The sequence below is a fragment of the Panulirus ornatus genome, chromosome 12, assembly GCF_036320965.1.
Source record: "Panulirus ornatus isolate Po-2019 chromosome 12, ASM3632096v1, whole genome shotgun sequence".
Classification (NCBI taxonomy): domain Eukaryota; kingdom Metazoa; phylum Arthropoda; class Malacostraca; order Decapoda; family Palinuridae; genus Panulirus; species Panulirus ornatus.
The window spans coordinates 23204601-23232475 of NC_092235.1; the positions used below are offsets into that span (position 1 = coordinate 23204601).

Here is a 27875-nt window from a genome sequence, read left to right on the forward strand (position 1 = left end):
CTTCATGAAGTACTTTGTTATGGCCTCAGACCACAGCGCAACCCTTCGGTTCGATATGGCCCTTGACCTTTGACCTCAGTCTTCCTCATCAAGTAAGGTCAAGGCCATCCTCATCACCCAGGGTATATGGCCTTGACCCAACTCGGCCCTTGAAAGGTGAGGTCGGAGGTCACCCTGTCGAACCTAAGAGTTCCATCGTCGGGCTCAAAGGGGGTTCATAGCTTCCAGCGCTCTCACACACGACGGAGCGACGTACGTACGGACGAGAGAAATCAAGAGAAAATAGCCATCATGATATACGTCCCGAGTGTCGCACGTTGGCTAATGACCCGCTAAATTACCCTGCGTGGTTGGTCCTCAGGTGGTACACATGGCCCTCACTAAGTAACCTCGTCACAGACCATCAGGTCATCTCCCTAACTTGTCCTTCTCAAACGTGTCTATCTCTTTCTCTTTCTCTTATTCTTGTTCTTATCTTACGTTTTCTCCCCTCTTTTTTTTTTTTTTTCTTATCTCGCTGGAGGAGATACGATGCGCTTCTCAATATACTGTGGCAGGAACCTCTTGCAGTACGAGCTGTCTGAGACGGAGCATCTACCATCTTCACTATGGTCCACTCACTACCCCGTCACAACCATCATCTTCACTATGACCCACTTCTCAGACCCATCATCTTCACTATGATCCACTTCTCAGACCCATCATCTTCACTATGATCCACTTCTCAGATCCATCATCTTCACTATGATCCACTAGCTACCCCTCTCAAACCCATCACCTTCACTATGATCCACTAGCTACCCCTCTCAAACCCATCATCTTCACTATGATCCACTAGCTACCCTCTCACACCCATCACCCTCACTATGGTCATCCACTAGCTACCCTTTCACACCCATCACCTTCACTATGGTCCTGACGGTCATGCCATTCCTGGTGGACCTCACTATTTCCCCCGTTTCCTTCTCTCCGTCTTCTGCCGTGACTTCATCTATCAGATATCTTCGTTCTCCGAGTCTTCAAAGACCAATTTTTATTATTTTTTTTCATCTCTGATGACAATATTTGGGGGATATCGGTGCCGGAGAATGGCCACCATTCTTCCTTCCTTCTCAAATGCCTCTGAAGTCTTATAACCAGTTTTCTCTCTCTCTTTCTTTCTCTCTCTCTCTTTCTCTCTGCCTCATCACCGGTTATAATGACCCCGTTTCTCCTCGTCCTTCCTACATCTCTCTCTCTCTCTCTCTCTCTCTCTCTCTCTCTCTCTCTCTCTCTCTCTCTCTCTCGGCCTCCCCTGGAACCCACCACATTTCCTGGTCAACTCATGTGGTTCGACGACCCTGCAGCTCTGGAGACACAAAAGTAATCAGTTGCTGTTTTTTTTTTTTGTTTCTTCCTAGACAAAATCCCTTAAATCACTAGAGGTTTCTCACAGAACTGTGACGTGTTCTATTTCTCTCTATTATCTGAGTCAAGTTCTCTTTGTAGGTGTTTTCTGTTTTCTCATTATCTATACGTCTTTTAGGGGTACTTAAAGTGATGTCGCTTCCCATCAATTAGGTGGGCCTCCCTCTCTCACCACAGGCAACAAATCCTCTTTTAGAAAACGTACTTTTCAATTGATATTCGTCTCTCACGAAGAAGAGGACAAATGGGGAACCTCTCACTCCTCTTCTCATGATCCAGTATCGCTTCAAACACCAAGCACAGAATCCTAGGCCTACGATATATAGCCTACGACACCACACAATCATAACATTTACTCTCCCCACATATTAACACACAGGCCACAAAGTAAACGTCCCCCTCTTTTTAAAAATGCATTTCCTCCAGAGGCAACACCGTAACAGAGGGGAAGCTTCTAAAATGCCTTGCACAGCTGGCGCTTCGTCACCTAAGACATGTCCACTGGCCTGGACGTGGGTAGGAAAGACGGTGACATCAAGGAGGAAGAACTCTGGGGTATGTCACCACCTCCTTCGTTCCTCACAGTTACGACAACTTTGCCGTTGCTTCTTGAGGCGCGGTCCAGCACCTCTCCATCGCCTTCCTCTTGGTGTGGAGAGGATTCCAGGTCTTTTCAGGGACTGTGGCGCTCCTCCGCAGGATGAGAAACATGCTCTTTTATTCTTTCTCTTCAAATTTGAAGCTGGAAGTATTCTTTTTCTTTGTCCTCCTCTTTTGTCCAACCAGCCACATACCCTGTGACTCTCTCTCTCTCTCTCTCTCTCTCTCTCTCTCTCTCTCTCTCAGTATTTTCTTTCCCTCTTGCCATTTCCAGTCCATTCTTCCAGTGTGGTGCGTTTTCCAGCCCAAGCCGTCCAGCTCGGGTTTATCGACATATCTGGGACCTTAAAGAAGACGGTGGAGCTGTGGAGGGATTTCCTTGGCGAGCTGGGATAAAAAAACACGTCGTTTATGGCTTAAACTCTCTCTCTTTCTTTCTCTCTTTTTCTCTCTCTCATCCCCCCGTCTTATCTAATCTCCGGCCCGTTTTCTGTGATCTTACCCCTCAAGTTTCCAGTGTTCACTAGAGGCACCGTGAGCCATAGTCACTACCACCACAAGGCAATGTTCCCAAGGGCACTCTTCTTTCCCCCTCCCTTCCAAAAGGTTCATTATCATTCTTCATTCACATCCCCTCAAAGTCTTTCCTAATCCTTAGACTCTCGCCAGATGTCTCTGTTAGATCTCGCTCACTGGCAGAGGAAGGAGTAACCTCAATGAGGATTAGTTGAATTCTTCTTCCTCTTCTTCTTCTTCTTCTTCCTCCTGTTCTTCAGCGGGCAGATATCATTACTGTTCTCTCTCTCTCTCTCTCTCTCTCTCTCTTTCTCTCTCTCTCTCTCTCCAATACCCACATCGTAAAAAAAAAAAGAGAGTTTCCTCTTCCAGTCCCTCGTGCCGTCCCTGGAATGTCGACAACTGCTTCTTATCGGAAATGCTTTCTTTTTTTTCCCTTCGAGTGTATGACACACGATCCTCCTCTCTATCCCCGGAGCTCGTTCTCAATGTCTTGGGACTTCAAGAATCTCTGCTGAAAGTCTGATGATGAAGGCGTTCCTCAAAGCAGATCTGTCTTAAAACATCTTCATCCTGGACATAAATCGACGTCTGTGTGCGAAGTCTCCGCCTCCTCCACCACCTCCTCCTCGAGGTGTTCGTCTTCAAGGACCGTCCAACCCTTACCCCAGATGGCCATGCTCTTTGCCACCGTTCTCAATACCCGCCCGAGCATAAAACCACACCTTGAATGAGTCCCGTGGTATGATCCCTCCCCCTCGCCGCGCCTCCAGCCGCGTCCTACTCGGAGTTCCTGCCAAGTATGTGACCATGCGCCCTCCTCCCTAAAGCATGCGTCAATTACCTACCTCAACCATCTTCTAATACCCGTAGTGCGTTAAGAATAGTGTACGCCAGCGCTCTGGTTCTATCAAGTACGACGCACTAGTACCCGTAGTACGTTAAGAATAGTGTACGCCAGCGCTCTGGTTCTATCAAGTACAATGTAAATGATATATATCATTCGCCAATAATAATACTACCCCCACTTTGAGCACGACTGTGCAACGAATGGCTCGACCAGCGACCAAAACCTTACAAGGATCGAGTCGAGGAATTGATGATACACAAAGGGTTCCAATTGGGTTCAGATACCATTAATATGGGATTACATTAAACATGAACGGGATGATACGTCTTCGGAGAGGCTGGGTTTTATACATGATTCCCAGACAACTGAAAGTTTTGGAATGAATAGTATCTTGTACGAATATGACTCGAATGAAAGACACAAGTGGAGCTTACACAGTCTGTTGCAATGACGACTTGCAGACTCGCTGTACAAACTGAATAATAATAATAACAACAACAATAATAATAATAATAATAATAATAATAATAATAATAATAATAATAATAACAATAATAATAATGATAATAATAATATAGGAAATTAAGAATCAATAGAGACAAAAGTATTAAAAATCTAGAAAAATTGCGAAATACTGGAATGTAAATGTGGATATGATACATTCATAAGACCTGCAGATATATATATATATATATATATATATATATATATATATATATATATATATATATATATATATATATATATATAAACACGTGTCAAAACGTAAATAGATTGGAAAATATAATAACACTAATATCTGCGGTGCATATGTTCAATTAAGCTGACATAAGAAGAAGTTTAAGGTATATTATATGATTTGTTTAATGATGTTTTAAATTCATATTTTTAAATAATGAGACCATTGATATACATATAACTTATAAAGACAATTCTTACTTCACAAATCAATGATAATCCGATACAAAACTCTCGCGTCTCTTGCAATACTAACACACCGAGACAATGATGGTATACGCTACGAATACAGACCGTATGCAAATCATCTCAAAAAATCATCTCAAAAAATCTTTAATAAAAAAAGAAGCAAAAAGCTTTGAGTTGCATAATGTTGTGCGTAGACGATAAATTTGGGTTTCTGAGTGTCTTTTGAGTTTTGAAGTGTTTGCTTTTCCAAGCGAAGAAAAACCTGAGATATTTAAATACACACACATCTATCTATCTATCTATCTATATCTATCCATCTATCTATCTATCTATCTATCTATCTATATATATATATATATATATATATATATATATATATATATATATATATATATATATATATATATATATATATTTCTATGACTCCACGGGGAAATGAAGCACGGTAAGTTCCCAAGTGCACTTTCGTGTAATAATCACATCATCAGGGGAGATGACTTATATTTCTCTCTTGTGTCTCCCCTGATGATGTGATTATTACACGAAAGTGCACTTGGGAACTTATCGTTTTTCATTTCCTCCGTGGACTCTTAGGAATATACTTGATCACGGGCAAGATTGTGATCCTTTCCAATATATATATATATATATATATATATATATATATATATATATATATATATATATATATATATACACGGAATGATGTCAATTTCCATTGACAATGAATGAGCTTCTCTTAGCGTGAAAATTAACAATGTTCTTTAACTCTTCACCGATGAATGCAAAAATCTTCCCCTCCCCCCTACGTCATTTTCCAGTTGACCAATGGGGGAAATCGACGGCAGTGACGGGGGGTGATGACGTGTCACCTTATCCACCAATGACAAGACCCCTTTTTCCAACCATCCAATCAGAGGAGATGGGACATTTTGTTATTCCTTGCAGGTTATAAGCCTCGCTCTGATAGGCTATAACACTCGTTGTGAATGGGTTATAATACTCGTTGTAAATAGGGTTATAATAATCGCATACACACAATCTCACGTATACTTAACGTTTAAACTTACGCTAATCATTTTCTTTAAACCCTTATAAACGCCCAAACACTTCACGTTTAAATGACGCAAATATAATTTTTCTTGACCTTAAAAAACGCTCAAACACTTCTCGTTTAAATTTACGCTAATCTTATCTTTTTTTTTTTTCAATCTTTAAACGCCCCAAAAGTTATCAGAGAATTTACGAACACCGCGTCATGGGCTTTGAACACTGCGTCATGGGCTTTGAACACCGCGTCATGGGCTTTGAACACTGCGTCATGGGCTTTGAACACTGCGTCATGGGCTTTGAACACCGCGTCATGGGCTTTGAACACTGCGTCATGGGCTTTGAACACCGCGTCATGGGCTCTGAACCAAAGTGGGTTGAGAACTGTCATGGGTAAAACCGTTTCTTTGGCAAAACCTCGAGAACAAATTAATAAACAAAAAAACAAAAAAATGACGATCACACTAAAGGTTGAGGGTACTTACTGATCACCCTAGAGTTAAGACAAAAAAAAAAAGAAAGAAAACGCACAAGAAAGAAAATGGTTTACGAGTTCCTTCCTTGACATGACGAAGATATCCATTTGCGATTCAGCTGCGCAGTGTGCGTGTCGCATGGCCGCTGTGGGCGAGCCGACGTCATGATAGGGGGTGGGGGGAAGGGGGGGACGACCCCCTCCTCAGAGAGAGTGGACTTAAGAGGAAGAGAGAAAAGTAGGGCGAGAGTAGACGCAAGGCTTCGAAAGTCAGAAAGGGAGGGAGGAAGTAAGCACTGTCCAAACCCTCTAGCGTCGGCTCAATCATGTCCGACTCTCTCTCTCTCTCTCTCTCTCTCTCTCTCTCTCTCTCTCCCGTTTCCCCCTTCCATGACGCCGGCTTGCGCGCGCATACAGTGACCTACCCACCCCCCCACCTCCGGGGTTGGAGGGGGGTGGGTCGGGGTCGCTGGAACAAGAACTGTTCGTCTTACCTGCTGGGCAGCTGGTTGGGGTTCCTTAAGGGTGAGTGGTGACGGAGGTGCCGCCGCAGAAGCGGGGGGAACCTGTCCTTTCTCTGCTAGTGTGAGACTCGCCTCCTCTACCTGCTCTAGAGCAAGTCCCTTTACCGTGTCCCTGGGATATCCCTGCTCGAGGAGGAGCTCCTCCTCCGAGGGTGGAGTAGGGGTACTAGCGGTCGCCTTCGGATACTCCTTCTTCTTGAGCGGTGGCGAAGTCTCCCGATCAGCCCAGAAGTCGAACTCAGCGGCTTCTTCTTCTTCTTCTGCTGCTTCCTGCTGAACAGCTGGTTGAGGCTCAGGCTTCGGTCTCTTTGCTGGAGGAGATGGTTCTCTCTCCTGGGGCTCTGGGGCCGGTGGCTCCTCGTCCTCGGGGAGGTCCTCGAAGTCTTGGACCTCGGGAACTGGCGAGACTGCTCCGGCGTCTTCCTCGTCGATGTCTTGCGAGACTACGCGGAGTTCGTCGTCAAAGAGCAAGTCTTCGACAGATGCTGGAGGAAAGAACGAGGAAGAAGTCATTAGACACAAGAACAGACAAAGACAGACAGACACACACACTGGCGAAGAACGAGGAAGAAGTCATTAGACACAAGAACAGACAAAGACTGACACACACACACACACACACACACTGGCGAGACACGAAAGGCTGATGGGGATAGAAAGAGTCGTCAGTGTGGTAAAGGATATTCATAAAGTTCTGTACGAGTGATAAAAAGTGAATAGGTCACAAGAGATAAGAAATCCTTAATGACAAGAGGTAAAGACACACACACGAAGCATAACAAACAATAACATGTATGAAATTACGACAACTTCCAGAACACGACACGAGTGAGAAAACCTCACTGTCAAACCAAGAATCTATCCAAAGACATATATGGCGTAAATCTACCCAAAGACACATATGGTGTAAATCTATCCAAAGACATATATGGCGTAAGTATGACTGAGCCTTCATATTTAGGGAACAATTAGAACACAGACTGATGGACGAACGCGCGTGTGTGTGTGTGTGTATAAAAGTGTACACCCCGGCAATACACAGAGTCCACAAAGTGTCACAGGGACCTGCGAGCTATGGGTATATGACTTTTACTTTCCCAGCAATGTAACGAACCAAAACATATCAGCTTCAGTCTTCGGGAATTGCTGAGTTTACTGCACACTAGCGTTCCTCTTCCTCGTGTATATATATATACATATATATATATATATATATATATATATATATATATATATATATATATATATATATATATATATATATATATATATACAACGAAGGGCGTAACTGCCAGAGAATATGTGGCAATACAATGGACCTTCACTATAGGGTTTGTAATTTAGCCACACCATAGTCGTCTTAGCTGTGTCCTCCGACCCAATACCTTTTCGGTCAAAGTATAACACAGTCCTATTTCAATAAAAACCTGACCCTTTCTTTAATTCAGTCAAGTCAGAACTTAAATCTAAGTAAACTCAACTGCTATACTGAATATTTTGCCTTATCTAAGTTATGGGACAGCAAAATCGAAATTAGGAAACTTGAGATCATCTTTTTGTAATAGTTATCCCACATCGAGTATGAAGAAAACGGGTCCCGGGACCGTGCTTTGTTTTCTATATATAACCATGAGAGAGGCGGGAAGACATCTTCACTTCTTAATTTATGGCAGGACTAAAAGTACAATGAACTCACTAAGTCCACTATAAATTCAGTTAACCAATTATCTTAAATTGGTTAATGCACATCGAAGCTTCGTATCACCGAGTCCCGTTTTCTTTGCCATATTTCTAAAATTCCCATTCAGCTTTTAGGCGCAACAATGAACACTAACTTTCCCAACCCACTAATCATGAACACTATTCTAACTGGCTAATCATTGATGCTCTACCAGGCTCTCACAGATTGGCATTGGAAATCCTACCAATCGTTGCCACCTGCTCACTCCCCATTTCTCGCTGCAACTGTCATAAGAAACTCATCACTACCCAATCCCTAATCTTCATCAGCATAACCAATCAACCTCATCTTTTCTTCTAGTCTATCACAAACACTTGGTCCCCCTTCAATCCAATCACTGTTCATCCAATTTCTTTTCTCCTAATCCATCACGGGCCACAGTGGACCCACTCCATACCAATCACCATTCCTCCCCCCCCCAATCCCCAAGTGTTCCAATCACGGTCCCCCAATCCTCTGGGGTCACTCACCTGTGTCGACGACGTATTCCTTGATGCCAGCAAGCCACGATTCTCTAATCTCTGGAGTACGGGCCTCGATGAGGATTGGGTAGTTGGGATGAGTGAGGGATTCGATGTGGAAGAACTCGAGTGTCTTGGGATTATCAAGACTCCCCAAGGAGGTTTCTGGGAGCTGCGTGGGAGAGAAGAGGTCAGAGGTCAAACGGATTTCCTAGCCATGGGAAAAAGATTTCGGGAAGGACTCTCTCTCTCTCTCTCTCTCTCTCTCTCTCTCTCTCTCTCTCTGTGTGTGTGTGTGTGTGTGTGTGTGTGTGTGTGTGTGTGTTCAAGTGCAATCATGTCCTCTCCTGCATATAACCCATGTAAGGTATACGTGTTTGTGTAATATGTATATGGAAAAGGGAACGTACCTCAGTATACATATACACAAGCACGTATCCCAACATGCATAAATGGACACGAATAGTAACACACACACACACACACACACACACACACACACACACACACAACACACACACACACACACACACACACACACACACACACTCCATCTTCACCAGAATATACATTAAGAATTTATATAATGTCTCTAAATTTTGTATGCCGCTGGGAGACACACAATCCCGTATACTGAGGAAGAACTACAAGTCACAGGTACGTGACATCACTATTCCAAACGAGGTCAAGTGGGTCGTTGGACAGGTTAATGACTGCTTGACCTAAGATAGGGGTAAACATGGTTCAAACTACTCTCTCAACGGTACGAGACATCTGCTTCTTTTTTTTCTTAGGAAATTAGACTAAATGATTTACGTACTTTAAGACAACGAGCAGGACTATATCAAAATGATATCTCTAGATAGTTTTGATAGAATGAGATCTATATGCCTATATCGTGTGGCTAAGCAGACGCAAAGATACTCTTCAAATCGTAAACATTAACGGGAAAGAGAACATGTAGAGATGTGACCTTAGAGACGATGGCAATCTGCAACGTGTGGTGAAAGTAAGAGGATGAAGACGTGAAAATCACAAGTGGAAATGATACATCAACAGAACCGAATGGGAACAAACCTTGAATGAAATATGGTGAAATTACGAAATATTCAAGAGGTGTTGCATGGAACAATTACATGGACTGCTGAACAGGGTAGTTAGTGGTGTGGAAAACGAGAATGGGATGAATATAATGAGTGGAACGTAATGAATAGCTATCAATATGAAATTCCAGGGCCATGGCTGGAATTCTACGAGGTGAATTAAGTTCCAGGTTTTAATCTTTTATCTACGATACGAAGATGAATCATCGGTACAGAGACCAGGTCACGGAATAATAGTCCAAACTTATGAATATATTCAAAGACTTAAGGGTTACTGTGCTGTCTGAAAGGGCTACAGTGGATCCTGTAACTACAGTGGATCCCATAAGGGCTACGGTGTGTCCCATAAGGGCTAAGGCGTGACCCTTGGGGTATACGAAGGTCTGGACTTTGACCTGACACCATGTTCAAATATTATAGTATTCTCCTCCTCCAGGATTTGCATATATGTCGTGGTCCACGATCGTACCGTCGTGTTCAAACATCGTACCGCTGTTCTCAAGCATCGTACCGTCGTGTTCAAACACCGTACCGCTGTTCTCAAGCATCGTACCGTCGCGTTCGACCATCTGTACCGTCCCGCTCCGGGGTCGAATATAACCCAGCTGAACACATTGGATGAAGAACATACCCACACCGTGGTCGTCAGCCAACTGGCCGACTGACTTAACGTACCTCCAACACCATTGGCTGCTGACGGTGGAAGACAACTCCATGATTGGTCAGGCATGGGACCGGCGAGCCAATCATGAATGGCCTCTTAAAAAACCTAACGCCTTGCTTTCCCGCCCAGCGCTCCCCCCCCCCCAACCCCAGCGCCAGACGGGCATGTAGTCATCACCGCCAGCTAAAGATCCTTATCTTCAGTGATAAACAAAGCTAACTAACTTAATCCAACCACTATAACAACCCGACGACCCTTCACCCCCACCTCTTCATTAAGCACGACGACCCAATTGAGTACTCAAGTCCTCAAAACCCCTTTATAACGACCCAATTGAGTACTTAAGTCCTCAAAACCCCTTTCTAACGACCCAATTGAGTACTTAAGTCCTCAAAACCCCTTTCCGACGACCCAATTGAGCACTTAAGTCCTCAAAACCCCTTTCCGACGACCATGGGGCGCCCTTACAGAGAGGGACGGACGCTTTGAACCGCGTCACCACAACGACCTCGGCGACTATCGCAGCTCAAACTACCGAGGACGATCGTTATTATCTTTCTTCTCCAACCTGTGGAGGACGCCTCCATCCCCCCAAGATCCAGGCGAACATTCACGAGGATGATCGATCGCCTTGAGTACGATATCCTTCGATACCTCTCGTCATCGTACTCAGGTGGGTTAAGAAGATGAAGAAGAAGAAGAAGAAGAAGAAGAAGAAGAAGAAGAAGAAGAAGAAGAAGAAGAAGAAGTCGAAGAAGAAGAAGAAGAAGAAGAAGTCGAAGTCGCCGAAGACGACGTGGTGCAGAGGTGAGTCGAGTCGAAACGCAAGGTCCAAAGAGGCGAGGAGGAGGAAGAGGAGGAGGAGGAGGAGGAGGAGGAGGAGGCCAGCGTCCTTGAAAAGGTACCTGGCGACTACGGCATGAGGGTTGCCAGATGGCAAGACCGCCGACGAGGCGACATGGCATTTCAAAGGCCGCTGTGCCAAAGTGAGTGTGGGGAAGGGGGACAGAGTGACAGCACAACGGTCGATGGGTTGTGTCAATCAAGAAAGTATGACAGGTCACAGAATGTCTGGTGACTGAGTGTGGGGAGCCCGTGTCTCACACACACAATATGCCATGTGACATGAGCATGACAAATGACAGTGTCATGCAATCACGCAGTGACAATACAACTTGATATTTCTGTACGCTGTAGGCATGACCCATGTCCTCCTCAATGCTTCTTGTATGGTGGCTGCTGAAGTTGACGAAATACGAGAATTCGTATTCTGTCATGATCTCATTTGAGCTTAAAAAATTGAGTTTTGACACTTAAAGATGATTTTCTTCTTCCAGATATCCAATGCTCTGTCATCATGTCACATTATTGTTATCACTTTACCATTTATTTCTTTTGTGGGTACATGCAGGGGTTGTGTTCGGCAAAGTCACAGACAGTGAACGTATTTCTTTATATCCTTTTTCCTTTTTTATAACGAGTTTCTTGCTTAATTTTGCGTTGTGTCTTGTGGCTCTTTCATCCCGACATCTCTCGAGGGACTGTTCACAGTCCACATCTCTCATCTACTGACGTGTTATGGACCAGTTCACTACCAGTGCATGACGAGCGTGTTGTGGGGCATTAATGACTTAAGAGGGCGTCATTAAGTCACCCTCTTACTTTCCTCTCTTCCGAGATGTGCGAATTTGAAGCATCTTGTCTCTTCGGTAACCCAGCTCTCAAACGTTTTGGGTACCATTTCTGCTGTCCTCCTCTGGACCTTCTCTACCAGCTCTTCGTGCTATTTTAGGTGCTGGTGACTAAACAGGAGAAGCATATTCTGGTTCTGTCTTCAAGTAGGACACGAACAGCTTCTGTCTGTGTGTGTGTGTGCGTAAGAGAGAGAGAGAGAGAGAGAGAGAGAGAGAGAGAGAGAGAGAGAGAGAGAGAGAGAGAGAGAGAGAGAGAGAGAGACCCCTGATACTCGGCCCCCCCCCCCCCCAAAGTGCCACTAACCCCCTAATCCTTGACCTTAGGTTGGCCTTCACCAGGGGCGCGACAGCCACCACTAAAGCCCTTGGCTCAGGATGTCGAAGGCCCAACCTGGCCAGTCAGTGTCCCCCGCCGCACATGGAGGAGGAGGAGGAGGAGGAGGAGGAGGAGGTGTGTGGGGTGTGTGGGGGGAATAGATGGCTCGTGCCAGTGCCAACATTCCTGCAGGGCTCATAAAGGCACTGTGCCAGTACACACACACACACACACACACACACACACACACACACACACACACACACTCGCTACTATTCACCTCACACTCCTCTTCCCTCCTCTTCTATTTTAGGTCTATGCTTCCCATTCCACCATCAACTTCAGAAGAGGAATGGAGACTTCCTCTTTCCCCTCAGTCTATTCATCAAACTCCGCCATAAAACGCGTTGCTCCACTTTTCTAAACCATTCCCACTCACACTCGTCTAAATTTACTCACCATTCTTCCCTCCCAGACCAGCCTCATCCCCTTACTCATCATTCTTCCCTCCCGATCCAGCCTCATCCCCTTACTCATCATTCTTCCCTCCCATACCAGCCTCATCCCCTTACTCATCATTCTTCCCTCCCGATCCAGCCTCATCCCCTTACTCATCATTCTTCCCTCCCATACCAGCCTCATCCCCTTACTCATCATTCTCCCCTCCCGATCCAGCCTCATCCCCTTACTCATCATTCTTCCCTCCCGATCCAGCCTCATCCCCTTACTCATTTCCCTCATGACTTAAGCACTGACCAAATCGTCCTCCTTTCGTTCGCATGAACTCCTCATTCACCAGAATTAAACCATTCCTCTTTTCTCTTTGTTACGTTCGTGGTTCTCTCTCTCTCTCTCTCTCTCTCTCTCACACACACACACACACACACACACACTTCACCTCATTCTTAACTTATTCTCTCAATTAACTCTAACTCTTGGCCTTGCTGTCGATCAAATCTTCGCTTCCTCATTTTACGAGTTCTCTTATATTTCTTCATTTCCTTTCCTTATATGCGTTACTTTTTGAACGACATTCATTATCTTTTTTCTTCCAAGAGTCAGTTTCTTTATCTTAAACGTTTATCGTATTTAGAAACACTCTTATCTACACCTGATGTGATTATTACACGAAAGTGCACTTGGGAACTTATCGTGTTTCATTTTTCCCCGTGGACACATAGGAATATCTTGATCACGCGCAAAATTGTGATCCTTTCCAATATATATATACGTATATGTAAGGACGATCCAGAATATTCAGCAAATCTGGTAGGACCATAAAACACCTACTTGTTCCCTCCCTCCTTCGTTGCTCTCTCTCGCCGGGTAATTCATTTGTCGGAATGAAGCAACAGCCAGCAAGTGATACATGGCCCATAGTCTGGCGGGCTGGGAGAGAGAGAGAGAGAGAGAGAGAGAGAGAGAGAGAGAGAGAGAGAGAGAGAGAGAGAGAGAGAGGGAAGGGTCGGGTTGGTGGGGTGGAGGGAAAGGACGAAGAATAGCGAAGAGAGAAGGGATCAAAATAATGAAGGGCGGAGGTAGGGAAAGAGAGAGAGAGAGAGAGAGAGAGAGAGAGAGAGAGAGAGAGAGAGAGAGAGAGAGAGATACAGAGAGACGTTAGTGGCTTTCTTCTGTCTTCTCCTTGAGGGATGAGACACAAGCCACATCGACCTCCTCCCCTGACCCACCACACACGACGAGGAAAGGTCAAGGTTTTTTTCCCCTCTCTCCTCCTCCTCGTCCTCTCGACCTTCCTCTCAGCTGAGCCATAAACTACCCACTTCCCTGACCCCTGTCTGGTCGCGCGAGGTCGGTCCCCCCCCCACCAGTGGCACAGAAAACGGAGGACCGGTTCTCCCGTCACCAACCGACACGTTGTACTAGGCTTTCCAGGCTTCGAAACCTCACTCAGGAGTCTCTCTATCTCTCTTTTGTGTCTATCTCTCCCACAGAGTAATGTCTATATCCCTTTCTATCTATCTATCTCTCCCACTGAGTCATCTCTTTCTATGTATCTCTCTCTCCCACTGAGTATTTTCTATCTCTTTCTATCTATCTCTCCCACTGAGTATTCTATATCTCACTTTCTATCTATCTCTCCCACTGAATTATCTCTATCTCTCTTTGTATCTATCTCTCCCACTGAGTAATGTCTATCTCTCTTTCTATCTATCTATCTCTCCCACTGAGTCATCTCTTTCTATATATCTATCTCTCCCACTGAGTATTCTCTATCTCACTTTCTATCTATCTCTCCCACTGAGTAATCTCTATCTCACTTTCTATCTATCTCCTCCACTGAGTAATCTCTATCTCACTTTCTATCTATCTCTCCCACTGAGTAATCTCTATCTCTTTCTATCGATTCATCTCTCCCACTGAGTAACCTCTATCTCTTTCTATCTATTTATCTCCCCCACTGAGTAATCTCTATCTCTTTCTATCTATTCATCTCTCCCACTGAGTAACCTCTATCCCTCTTTCTATCTATCTCTCGTACTCAGTAATCTCTCTGTCTCTCTATCTATCTCTCCTAGGGAGATCCCCTTAACGTCTTGGCTCTCAAGGTAATAAGATTGAACTTACCTACAGGCAAAAAAATCAGAAACTTGCTAATTGGATATGAACGGGCTCATTAATATTCATATTATGCAAACGACGCAGTCGGGTGTATGATAATGTTTTCACAGCATCCCAGCCACTACCCACCCGTGTCTGTCTGCCACGATGAAGTTCAGTCATCGGTAGATCGTGTCAACCAGTGACTGAACAACGTCAGTCACTTGTAGAACATGTCAACTAGTGACTGAACAACTTCAGTCACTTGTAGAACAGTCAAACCACTGACTGAACTATCACTGGTCAGGTATGTATACAAAGTTTTAGCAAAGGGACAAGAGCATTCCAGTCTACAGCTCCAAAACATTTGTATACAAATTAAAAAAACAAATATATATATATATATATGTGTGTGTGTGTGTGTGTGTGTGTGTAAGTTAAAGCGAATTAGTAAACAAACGAGCGAATGGAGCAGAAAGTATGAGCGTTGTTCCGCTAAGAATACATGGATAGTTTTAGCGTTATGAGCATCACACACACACACACACACACACACACACACACACACACACACACACACACATCATTCCCGGTGATGCTGTTTTAAAAGAACAAGGGCAAACGGACGCACCAATCACCGTGAAGCCCCGGGTGACAGGCGAACTAGCCATATGTCTGCGCGAAAAACACATTTGGACAAGACGTAAAGACGAGGGAACTCCCTCCGTGGAGACGCCGACCCCCAACCAAGAGAGAGAGAGAGAAAAAAAAAAGAGAAAAACGTTCCCATTTTCTATCCTTCGTCTTTTTCTATCACAGTCCAAAGAGAAAACAGTTTCTTCTTTTCTTTTCTTTAAACTTCCACATTCTAAAACTATGAAGAACCTTTGAATTCTCTTCTTGGGCTATTTTTCAATCATTGTCATTTGAACGAACTTAATTCCTTTTTTCTTTCAGTTGTCTCTTTCATCCTATATTTTGCTTTGAATGTCTCACGTCGCCTGAGTAAGCATCGAAGTCGGGCGGGAGACTTCGAACTCGCTCGGCGCGCTCTTCGGGAAGAGGGCGTCGCCCACATCCACTCCTTCTATCCCCAGCAGAGGAGAACCAACGCTTCTGTCAGGTCGTTCACTGAGGTCAAGAAAGGTCAACGGTCCTTGAACTTAACCCTAGAGGACGCCTCTCAGTCTCAACCCATTACGAGAAGGATCCATCTCCAGCATGGAAGGCCACAGGTTCCAGTCGTCTCCAGCATGGAAGTCCACAGCTTCCAGTCGTCTACACCATGGAAGGGCACAGCTTCCAGTCGTCTACACCATGGGAGGCCACAGCTTCGTCTCCAGCCTGAAAGGCCACAGCTTCGTCTCCAGCCTGGAAGGCCACAGCTTCCAGTCGTCTACACCATGGAAGGCCACAGCTTCCAGTCGTCTACACCATGGGAGGCCACAGCTTCGTCTCCAGCCTGAAAGGCCACAGCTTCGTCTCCAGCCTGGAAGGCCACAGCTTCCAGTCGTCTACACCATGGAAGGCCACAGCTTCCAGTCGTCTACACCATGGGAGGCCACAGCTTCGTCTCCAGCCTGGAAGGCCACAGCTTCAAGTCGTCTACACCATGGAAGGCCACAGCTTCCAGTCGTCTACACCATGGGAGGCCACAGCTTCGTCTCCAGCCTGAAAGGCCACAGCTTCGTCTCCAGCCTGGAAGGCCACAGCTTCCAGTCGTCTACACCATGGAAGGCCACAGCTTCCAGTCCTCTCCAGCATGGAAAGCCACAGTTTCCAGTGCTATGCGGTACTCGTATAATGCAGACCTGAAGCGAAGGTTAGGTTCTCTTCCAGCTTCATATACAAAGGACCCAGACCACTTGGTGATCCTCTGAATCTCCGCAGATGATGATGATGATGATGATCATTTCTTTTTCCCTCCTTGGATATTACATGAGCTTTATATCAAGCTCATCTTAAACTACTAGGGCCTGGGGGGCTTTCAAGCTTTTCGTTCTTGTGCCTCGGTGCATTAGCCCAGAGAGAGAGAGAGAGAGAGAGAGAGAGAGAGAGAGAGAGAGAGAGAGAGAGAGAGAGAGAGACCTATCTCACATGACTCTCTCTCTCTCTCTCTCTCTCTCTCTCTCTCTCTCTCTCTCTCTCTCTCTCTCTCTCACCATTTCCATCAAACGTTAATACAGAGAAGTTTCTTAAGTACTAAATATACACATATATACATTACTCATCTACATTCATAGCTGTATATAGAGTATTACTTTTTCTTATATATATATATATATATATATATATATATATATATATATATATATATATATATCGAGGTCGAAGTTACACAAGCGCTACAAGCCTTGTGGAACTATATATATATATATATATATATATATATATATATATATATATCATTCATTCTTCACTTTGAGAAATATATTTCCAAGGTTCGCCCCTCCAAGGTACGAGATATATATACATCGATCCTGTTCATTACAGGAATGAAAAAAAATAAAAACAAAATCAACTGCTGAACTGGAAAACTGGGACTAACGACCATGTCCCGCCACCACCACCGCTGCTGCTGCTGCCTCCTCTTACAAGCCAATATTTACCATGTTGTTAACGTTGTTTCTCCCGCTACCAAGATGGGGTCCTTCCAGGGCGAGTTGCCACCGCTGCGAATATACCAAGGGCGTCTAGCGTCCTTCTCTCTCTCTCTCTCTCTCTCTCTCTCTCTCTCTCTCTCTCTCTCTCTCTCTCTCTCTCTCTCTCTCTCTCTCCCAGCCACAGATGAGGTAGGAGGTGGGAGGTTCAGACACAACTCGTATAGATCTGGACTCCCCTCCTTTCCAACCCTTACACACACACACACACACACACACACACACACACACACACACACACACTAGGCTCTCACAGAGAGAGAGAGAGAGAGAGAGAGAGAGAGAGAGAGAGAGAGAGAGAGAGAGAGAGAGAGAGAGAGACAGAGAGAGAGAGAGGGGCCCAGCGTCACGTCCAAAATACACGAGAGACCCACCATTATGTAATGCAGCGGCTTCCATGACGCCCGCTCTCCCACGACTCTCCCTCACCTCTCCCTCTCTCCCCTTGTGCCACTCTCACCTCAACCTCCCCCTTAACCCCCCTAACCCCATTCCCCTCTCCCCCCTACTTCCATCTCTCCCCCATGAGACACCAGACGGTTGCCTGCCTCCCCCCCCCCCCACCTCTCCTCTCAAAACTCTCTCCCCCTTTCTCCCTTTCCCCCTATCCAAACACCCCAACCTCTCTCCCCCTTCCCCTCACTGTCACTGAAACACCCTTCACCCATCATCATCACCCCTTCCCCACCTGCCCCTAGTCTCCCCCCCCCCCCGCCTTCCTCTCCCCTCCCCTATGCATGACACAACTCTCTCTCTCTCTCTCTCTCTCTCTCTCTCTCTCTCTCTCTCTCTCTCTCTCTCTCTCTCTCTCTCTCTCCCCTCCCCACCAGCAGTCTCCTAGCTTCCTGGCGCCCCAGGTATGTGGCCAGCGAAGCAACTTCACCTCCCCCTGCCCACACCTCCACCATTTCCTCATTATACCACCAACTCCACCTTTAGAATTACCCTCTATATAAAGCCTGAGGCATCTTATACGTATAGTGACGAATATTATACGTATAGTGATGAATCATATACGTATAGTGACGAATATTATACGTATATTGATGAATCATATACGTATAGTGCTCAAGGGTCGTCGTACCGTCGTGCACACAAGGCCCGTACCGTCGTGCACACAAGGCCCGTACCGTCGTGCACACGAGGCCCGTATCGTCGTGCACACAAGGCCCGTACCGTCGTGCACACAAGGCCCGTACCGTCGTGCACACGAGGCCCGTACCGTCGTGCACACAAGGCCCGTACCGTCGTGCACACAAGGCCCGTACCGTCGTGCACACAAGGCCCGTACCGTCGTGCACACAAGGCCCGTACCGTGGCACTCACCGACCACACATGTCAACGAACACCATCGAAGCGAGAGATAGGCTAATGCATGGAGAGAGAGCGAGACATCCTCGTCTCCACACACACACACACACACACACACACACACACACACACACACCACCCACCCACACACACACACACACACACACACACACACACACACACCACTGTATTCGTGGCGAGAGACTGCCAATAAAATACATTAAACCTCCCCCTTCCCCAGTGCCTCATGACAGGTATATGAGCACCGTGTAAGTCCTGCCCTGAAGAAGGTGTTTACCTGAAAGCTAAACTTGGAATGTGGGATATTTGGGGCGAGAGAGAGAGAGAGAGAGAGAGAGAGAGAGAGAGAGAGAGAGAGAGAGAGAGAGAGAGAGAGAGAGAGAGACTGTGTGGGGACAGGGAAGGAGACAGAGAGAGACCCACCCCCCCTACAATTAAAAACCTTTTAACATACGCCAACTCGACGAAAAATCATTTAACTCAGGCGAATCTGACCGAGTTAGCTGGTTGGCTGGGTGGCTGGTTGGCGTGTGGTGTGGTGTGGTGTGGTGTGGTGTGGTGTGGTGTGGTGTGGTGTGGTGTGGTGGCGTGTGGTGTGGTGTGGTGTGGTGTGGTGTGGTGTGGTGGCGTGTGGTGTGGTGTGGTGTGGTATGGTGTGGTGTGGCGGCGTGTGGTGGTGTGGTGGTGTGGTGTGGTGGCGTGGTGTGGTGTGGTGTGGTGTGGTGTGGTATGGTGTGGTGTGGTGGCGTGTGGTGTGGTGTGGTGTGGTGTGGTGTGGTGGCGTGTGGTGTGGTGTGGTGTGGTGGCGTGTGGTGTGGTGGCGTGTGGTGTGGTGTGGTGTGGTATGGTGTGGTGTGGTGGCGACAGCCTAACCGCCACACATACGTCCACCACACATGATGCATTTAACATCTTCATTTTATTTCCGTACCAGCTGCAGGTGTGGATTTTGCCCCCCCCCCCCCCCCCCCCCCCCCCCGGGGGAAGGCCCCCAGAGCACGAAGGGGACGACCCTTGAGCACGACGGTACGAAGACCCTTGAGGACGAAGTTACGACCCTTGAGCACGACGGTACTACGACCCTTGAGCACGACGGTACTACGACCCTTGAGCACGACGGTACTACGACCCTTGAGCACGACGGTACTACGACCCTTGAGCACGACGGTACTACGACCCCTTGAGCACGACGGTACTACGACCCCTTGAGCACGACGGTACTACGACCCCTTGAGCACGACGGTACTACGACCCTTGAGCACGACGGTACTACGACCCCTTGAGCACGACGGTACTACGACCATTGAGCACGACGGTACTACGACCCTTGAGCACGACGGTACTACGACCCTTGAGCACGACGGTACGAAGACCCTTGAGCACGACGGTACGAAGACCCTTGAGCACGACGGTACTACGACCCTTGAGCACGACGGTACTACGACCCTTGAGCACGACGGTACTACGACCCTTGAGCACGACGGTACGACCCTTGATAACGACGGTACGACCCTTGAGCGCGACGGTACTACGACCCTTGAGCACGACGGTACTACGACCCTTGAGCACGACGGTACGAAGACCCTTGAGCACGACGGTACTACGACCCTTGAGCACGACGGTACTACGACCCTTGAACACGACGGTACGAAGACCCTTGAGGACGAAGTTACGACCCTTGAGCACGATGGTACGACCTTTGAGCACGATGGTACGACCCTTGAGCGCGACGGTAACGACCTTTCTGGTACAAAGACCAGGGATGTCAATACCCACAGGTCGTAACGAGACGATTAACGACCATACCATCACACTTAACGAGCCGTAATAAATGACCGATCACCATACGGTAACACCTCTGACCCTATTAGAAAAAAAAAAGTTCCTTCACAAAAAAAAGTTCCTTAACATAAAAAGCCTTAAGAGAAAAGTTCCTTCACAAAAAAGTTCCTTAACGAAAAAGTTCCTTGACCAAAAAAGTTCCTTAACATAAAAAGTTCCTTGACAAAAAAAAAAAGTTCCTAAACATAAAAAGTTCCTTGACAAAAAAAAAAGTTCCTAAACATAAAAAGTTCCTTGACAAAAAAAAAAAAAAAGTTCCTAAACATAAAAAGTTCCTTGACAAAAAAAAAAGTTCCTAAACATAAAAAGTTCCTTGACAAAAAAAAAAGTTCCTAAACATAAAAAGTTCCTTGACAAAAAAAAAAAAGTTCCTAAACATAAAAAGTTCCTTGACAAAAAAAAAAGTTCCTAAACATAAAAAGTTCCTTGACAAAAAAAAAAGTTCCTAAACATAAAAAGTTCCTTGACAAAAAAGTTCCATAACAAAAAAGAAAGTTCCTAAAAAAAAAGTTCTTTAACAAAAAAAAGTTCCTTCACACACACTGAACTTCTTATTTACATTCACCCTCAAACCTGAACGATATAGAAAGAAAAAGAAAAGAAAAAAAATAATGTCTCATTTTCTGGAAAATTCCCTGGAAACTGGAAACTGTCCATTCCATCACAGCAGCGGAGGGTGGGTCTCCATCCCCCGTTTTTTGTGCTTTGTTTTGCCTGGTGACGTCAGAGACCAGACGACGGGGTGTTTGCCACCCTTTAAAAGTGGTCAACCAACCAAAAATAACTAAACCCTCGTCCCAATTTCTAACTAGCTAGCTCTTCTCTCTCTCTCTCTCTCTCTCTCTCTCTCTCTCTCTCTCTCTCTCTCTCTCTCTCTCTCTCTCTCTAATTCGTCAATAGGTCAACCCGCATGTCATCAACACACACACCCTCCTCCATTATTTCTAATAATTAAAGAAGTGACGAAAACGTAAGGAGGGGCAGAGGGGAAAAAAAAAAACAAAAACAAAGCCTTTGAAGACGAAAAAAAAAAAAGAAAACGGGAACTGGGAACCCTGCAATGGGGTCGCCAGACTTTAGGGTTAATATCAACAAACAACTTTGGGCGTCTCGTTAATATTTTCCTTCCGCGAAATTTTTAATCTCATTATTTTTTTTTTCTTTTTTTTGGCAGAGGGTAAAAGTTTCGCGTCTCGATATATACGCGCCCAGGAGCCAAAGGGGATAAGGGAGAAAGAACTTTGAGCCTTACGATCCACGTCGGTAGAGCTCCTTTTTCAAACCGTCCAAATTCTAGCGAAATTCCATTTACATATTTATGACACAAATTACTGAAGGGTGAGTGAAGGGGGGGAGGGGGAAGATAAATTATTTACCTTGAAGGTACTACATGTACTCTGTAAATAGACTCGATTTATATAGATTCGGTTTATATAGTGTAAGTGAATGATGCATAAAATACGTCAGGTTTAGGATGAGAATATATATATATATATATATATATATATATATATATATATATATATATATATATATATATATATATATAGCTTATTTTTATATTTCAAACCATGCCATTCATGATTTGATCCCCCTCCCCCCCCTTTTCGTACGAGGTAAGTAATGAGAACGCAGCCCAAAAAAAACTATATAAATTCTGATCCAGATGGACGGCAATAACAATGAGCGTTCTCATAAATCAGATAAATACTCAAATTAATATAAATTATTGGCCCAGGATTAATTATTTTCTTAATTTTTTGTCGTTGGGTACGGCGGTACGACCCTTGAGCACGACGGTACGACCCTTGAGCACGACGGTACGATCCTTGAGCACACGACGGTACGACCCTTGAAGCACGACGGTACGATCTTTGAGCACGCGACGGTACGACCCTTGTGCACACGACAGTACGACCCTTGAGCACGACGGTATGATCCTTGAGCACACGACGGTACGACCCTTGAGCACGACGGTACGATCCTTGAGCACACGACGGTACGATCCTTGAGCACACGACGGTACGACCCTTGAAGCACGACGGTACGATCTTTGAGCACACGACGGTACGACCCTTGAGCACGACGGTACGATCCTTGAGCACGACGGTACGACCCTTGAAGCACGATGTACGACCCTTGAGCACGATGTGTGACCCTTGAAGCACGATGTACGACCCTTGAGCACGATGTGTGACCCTTAACCACGACGGTACGACCCTTGCCCATACTGACGTCACCTAAAACGTCTACATTTTGGACGAGGTCAAAAGGGGTCAGACCACCATCACCAAAGGTCGTAACCCTCGTGCCTCATAGACACGGGTCGTACCCTCGTGCCTCGAGGGTCGTGTCCAAAAGGGGTTAACCCACCACCAAGACACCTGATTAACGTCTCCAGCAACTGTGTGTGTGTGTGTGTGTGTGTGTGAGGGGAGAAAAAGATTAGCATGTGAGCGATGGCCTATCGCGGGTGAACCATTTCCACACTTGCATCCTTCCTTCCACGGCTAAACTTAAGCACTCTACCTTCTTGCTCCTGCCCAAAGTTTATATATACACACACACCATATCTCACTTCTAAAAGGCATCTCCATCATGGCTTGTATAACATGTGGCATCTTTATCTCTCTTCCCATATCAGGCCCTATCTGTACCCAGGATCCATATAACATTATATATATATATATATATATATATATATATATATATATATATATATATATATATATATATATATATATATTTGCAGACATAAGCAGCACCATCATTACACATATATGTATACTATTACCAGCCAAATAAAGGTATATAAAATTTACTACCTTCATGATGGTAATGTTGCATTTATCTATAAGGAAATAAATGATATAAAACCAGAATTTATATATATATATATATATATATATATATATATATATATATATATATATATATATATATATATATAGAATGAGGTTAGGTTAGGTTACTGGGTGACCGGGTCTTGTGGAAAGTGAAATACAGGTAAAGATGAGGTGGTGGTCATGGGAGCGGGGTCAGGAGTTGGAGGTCATGGAAACAAGGGGTCATGAGGCAGAGGTCATGGGTACAAGGGATCATGAGTTGGAGGTCATGAGGACAAGGGGTCAAGGGTGAGAGGGTCATGAGGTAGAGGCCATGAGTACAATATAGTCACCATGAAGTATCAGCCAGCGGGAGGGTTGGAGGGTTGGAGGGTTGGAGGTTGGAGGGTTAGAGGGGTGGAGGGTTGGAGAGTGGACGGTTGGAGGGTGGAGAGTTGGAGGTTGGAGGGTTGGAAGGTGGAGGGTTGGAGGGTGGAGGTTGAAGAGTGGAGGGTTAGAAGGTTGGAGGGTGGAGGGTTGGAGAGTGGAGGGTTGGAGGGTGGAGGTTGGAGGGTTGGAGTGTGGAGGGTTAGAGGGTTGGAGGGTTGGAGGGTTAGAGGGTTGGAGGGTTAGAGGGTTGGAGGGTTAGAGGGTTGGAGGGTTGGAGGGTTGGAGGTTGAAGGGTTGGAGGGTTAGAGTGTTGGAGTGTTGGAGGCCTTAGAGGGTTAAGGATTAGATTAGAGGGTAAGAGGTTTGGAGGTTGAAGGGTTAGAGTGTTGAAGCGTTGGAGGCCTTAGAGGGTTAAGGATTAGATCAGAGGGTTGGAGGTTGGAGGGTTAGAGGGTTGGAGGGTTGGAGTGTTAGAGGGTTAAGGATTAGATCAGAGGGTTGGAGGGTTGGAGGGTTGGAGTGTTAGAGGGTTGGAGGGTTGGAGTGTTAGAGGGTTGGAGTGTTGGAGTGTTGGAGGCCTTAGTACTTGTACTCACCCTTATGATATCCTTGAGGATGAAGATGGATCGGTCCTCGGCAATGCGCTTGACTTTTGTGATGAGAATACGCGCTTTGAAGAGGAACAGGTACCTATCCCTCGCTCTCTGGCCGGCCTCACACACGCTAAACCAGTCCTGGATAGAGAGGGAGGAGGATAGACGGGCGTTAACCGTGAGTGCCAATGAGGTGATAGTGTGGGGGGCATGACGTAGGGCGCTAAGGCGTAAGGGAAGGAAAAAAAATTATAGCATCTACGAATTACGTAGGAGAACGAGTGACCCTGAAACGTAATTGACTGAACGAGTGGGGTGAGGCAAGGGGGTTAAAAACACTGCTACTTGGGCCACGGAGGGGAACTTATGAGCCACAGATTGTGTGTGCGTGTGCGTGTGTGTGTGTGTGTGTGAGACAAAGAGTATATTTGGAAAATAGGACGAAATAATGGGTATTCATTTCCCATGCCTAAAAGGGTGTGTGTGTTTCATTGTGTGTGTGTGTGAGTGTGTGTGTGTGTTTGTGTGTTTGTGTGTGTCTGTGTCTCTGTGCTCGTGTGTGTCTTTGCGTGGATGTATTTATGCGTGTGTGGTCCCACAAGTTATGAGTCAAAGGGGTGTTTTACCCACAAGTTATGAGTCAAAGGGGTATTTTACCCACAAATTATGAGTCAAAAGTGTATTTTACCCACATATTATGAGTCAAAGGGGTATTTTACCCACAAGTTATGAGTCAAAGGGGTATTTTACCCACATATTATGAGTCAAAGGGGTATTTTACCCACAAATTATGAGTCAAAGGGGTATTTTACCCACAAGTTATGAGTCAAAGGGGTATTTTACCCACAAATTATGAGTCAGGTTTTAAAATTCTGGGTTAAACCACCTTTATCTAGGTCATGACGAAAAGCCAAGAGAACCAATGTATATATTTCTATGAGAACCTGATCTAGAATTTCCATCGGTTTATATATATACATCCTCTTATATATAGATCCATATGTAATGCCTTATTTAGTACACTCATCATCTGAAGCCCTGTGTGGACTGTACATCCTGGCCTAGCCTTTACATGTGTTACATGTGTGTACTTACGTGTTACATGTGTACATCCTCGCCCAGCCTGCTGTACACAAGTGTTATATCCGTATACTTACGTGTTACATGTGTACATCCTCACCCAGCCTACTGTACTACAGTGTTACATGTGTACATCCTCACCCAGCCTACTGTACTACAGAGTGTTACATGTGTACATCCTCACCCAGCCTGCTGTACTACAGAGTGTTACATGTGTACATCCTCACCCAGCCTAATGTACTACAGAGTGTTACATGTGTACATCCTCACCCAGCCTAATGTACTACAGAGTGTTACATGTGTACATCCTCGCACTACATGTGTTACATATGTACATCCTCACCCAGCCTACTGTACTACAGAGTGTTACATGTGTACATCCTCACCCAGCCTACAGAGTGTTACATGTGTACATCCTCACCCAGCCTACAGAGTGTTACATGTGTACATCCTCACCCAGCCTACAGAGTGTTACATGTGTACATCCTCACCCAGCCTACAGAGTGTTACATGTGTACATCCTCACCCAGCCTACAGAGTGTTACATGTGTACATCCTCACCCAGCCTACAGAGTGTTACATATGTACATCCTCACCCAGCCTACAGAGTGTTACATGTGTACATCCTCACCCAGCCTACAGAGTGTTACATGTGTACATCCTCACCCAGCCTACAGAGTGTTACATGTGTACATCCTCACCCAGCCTACAGAGTGTTACATGTGTACATCCTCACCCAGCCTACAGAGTGTTACATGTGTACATCCTCACCCAGCCTACAGAGTGTTACATATGTACACGAGTGTACTCACGTGTCTGATAAGCCTGCCGAGTTTGAAAAGGTTACCCTTGAAACCCTCGATGGAGGTGATGAACTTGGCGTCTGTAGCACGTTGTGGGATACTTTGCATCAAATCATACGCTCGTTGAAGATCCCCGATGTCATCCCCGAGCCTCGCGCTGTACTTGACCAGCTCCTGCACGAAGGGCAAGCGCGAGGGTTTAATGGTCCGTACAATGGGGGAGGGGAGGGGGGGGAATGTACAGGTTAATGGGTCATATTCCAAGGAAGGGGGGAGGAATGCACAGGTTAATGGGTCATATACGTTAAGGGGCAAATGCACAGGTTAATGGTTCATATCCCAGTGAAGGGAGGGGAAGGGGAGAAAATGCACAGGTTAATGGGTCATATCTTAGTGAAGGAAGGGGGGAGGAATGCACAGGTTAATGGGTCATATACGTGAATGGGCAAATGCACAGGTTAATGGTTCATATCCCAGTGAAGGGGGGGGGGCGAGAAAATGCACAGGTTAATGGGTCATATCCTAGTGAAGGAGGGAGGGGGAAGGACAGGTTAACAGGTCATTTAACCCTGGGGGAACGTAGAGGTCGTCAGTAATTATCCCACAGGGAAAAGCAAAGCTTGCTGGTAGTTACCCCGGGAGAAATACAGGTCAAAGGTCATTAACCTCGGGGGAAGAACAGGTCACAGGTCAATAGGCTATGGGGGGAAGGAAGGGGGGGGGCAGAAAAGGTCACAGGTAATAACCCCTAGAAAAGCGCAGGTCAAAGGTTGTTAACACAGTGAGGGAAGGGCAGGTCAAAGGTTGTTAGCACAGTGAGGGAAGGGCAGGTCAAAGGTTGTTAACACAGTGAGGGAAACGCAGGTCAAAGGTTAACACAGTGACGGAAGGGCAGGTCAAAGGTCACTGCCCCCCAAGGGAAAGGGAAAAACTCGTGACCTAAGAGCTACATTCATCCCAATTAACAACATGTGAGTAATTAGGGTCATTCGGGTGTCATAGGTAGTTTACGAGGGCACAATTTATATCCTCGTGAACCATGACGTGGTTAGGTACCATGGAAGCAGAAGTGAGATCACGTCCCATTTTCTATACACGTACGAATGAAGGAAGGTGGCTGCGGGGGGGGGGGGGGGTGGTCTGGAACAGGGGTCTGGAACGGGGATGGAAAAGACTCACCCTGGGAGATACAAGGAATGAATGAATGAATGAATGAGTGAATGAGTGAAGGAATGGGTGAGGGAATGAATGAATGAATGAATGAATGAGTGAATGAGTGAATGATGAATGAATGAATGAATGAATGAAAGAAGGAAGGAAGGAATGGGTGAGGGAATGAGTGAACGAATGAGTGAGTGAATGAATAAGTGAATGAATGAATGAACGAATGAGTGAATGATGAATGAATGAATGAATGAACGAAGGAAGGAATGAGTGAGGGGATGAACGAGTGAATGAATGAA

At 45.7% G+C, this 27875-nt stretch overlaps 1 protein-coding gene across 3 annotated transcripts in view; it reads right to left on the reverse strand.

Moving 5' to 3' along the window:
• Window positions 1-27875, reverse strand: part of LOC139751858 (protein Obscurin-like) — a 318529-nt gene that overhangs the window by 102339 nt on the left and 188315 nt on the right. For all 3 annotated transcript variants that reach the window (XM_071667498.1, XM_071667497.1, XM_071667499.1), the window contains exons 11-14: window positions 26422-26586; window positions 24533-24670; window positions 8561-8723; window positions 6320-6834 (exon numbers count right to left, since the gene is read on the reverse strand). In XM_071667498.1, the coding sequence (XP_071523599.1) occupies window positions 6320-6834; window positions 8561-8723; window positions 24533-24670; window positions 26422-26586 (981 nt within the window). The remainder of the gene's footprint in view (window positions 1-6319; window positions 6835-8560; window positions 8724-24532; window positions 24671-26421; window positions 26587-27875) is intronic.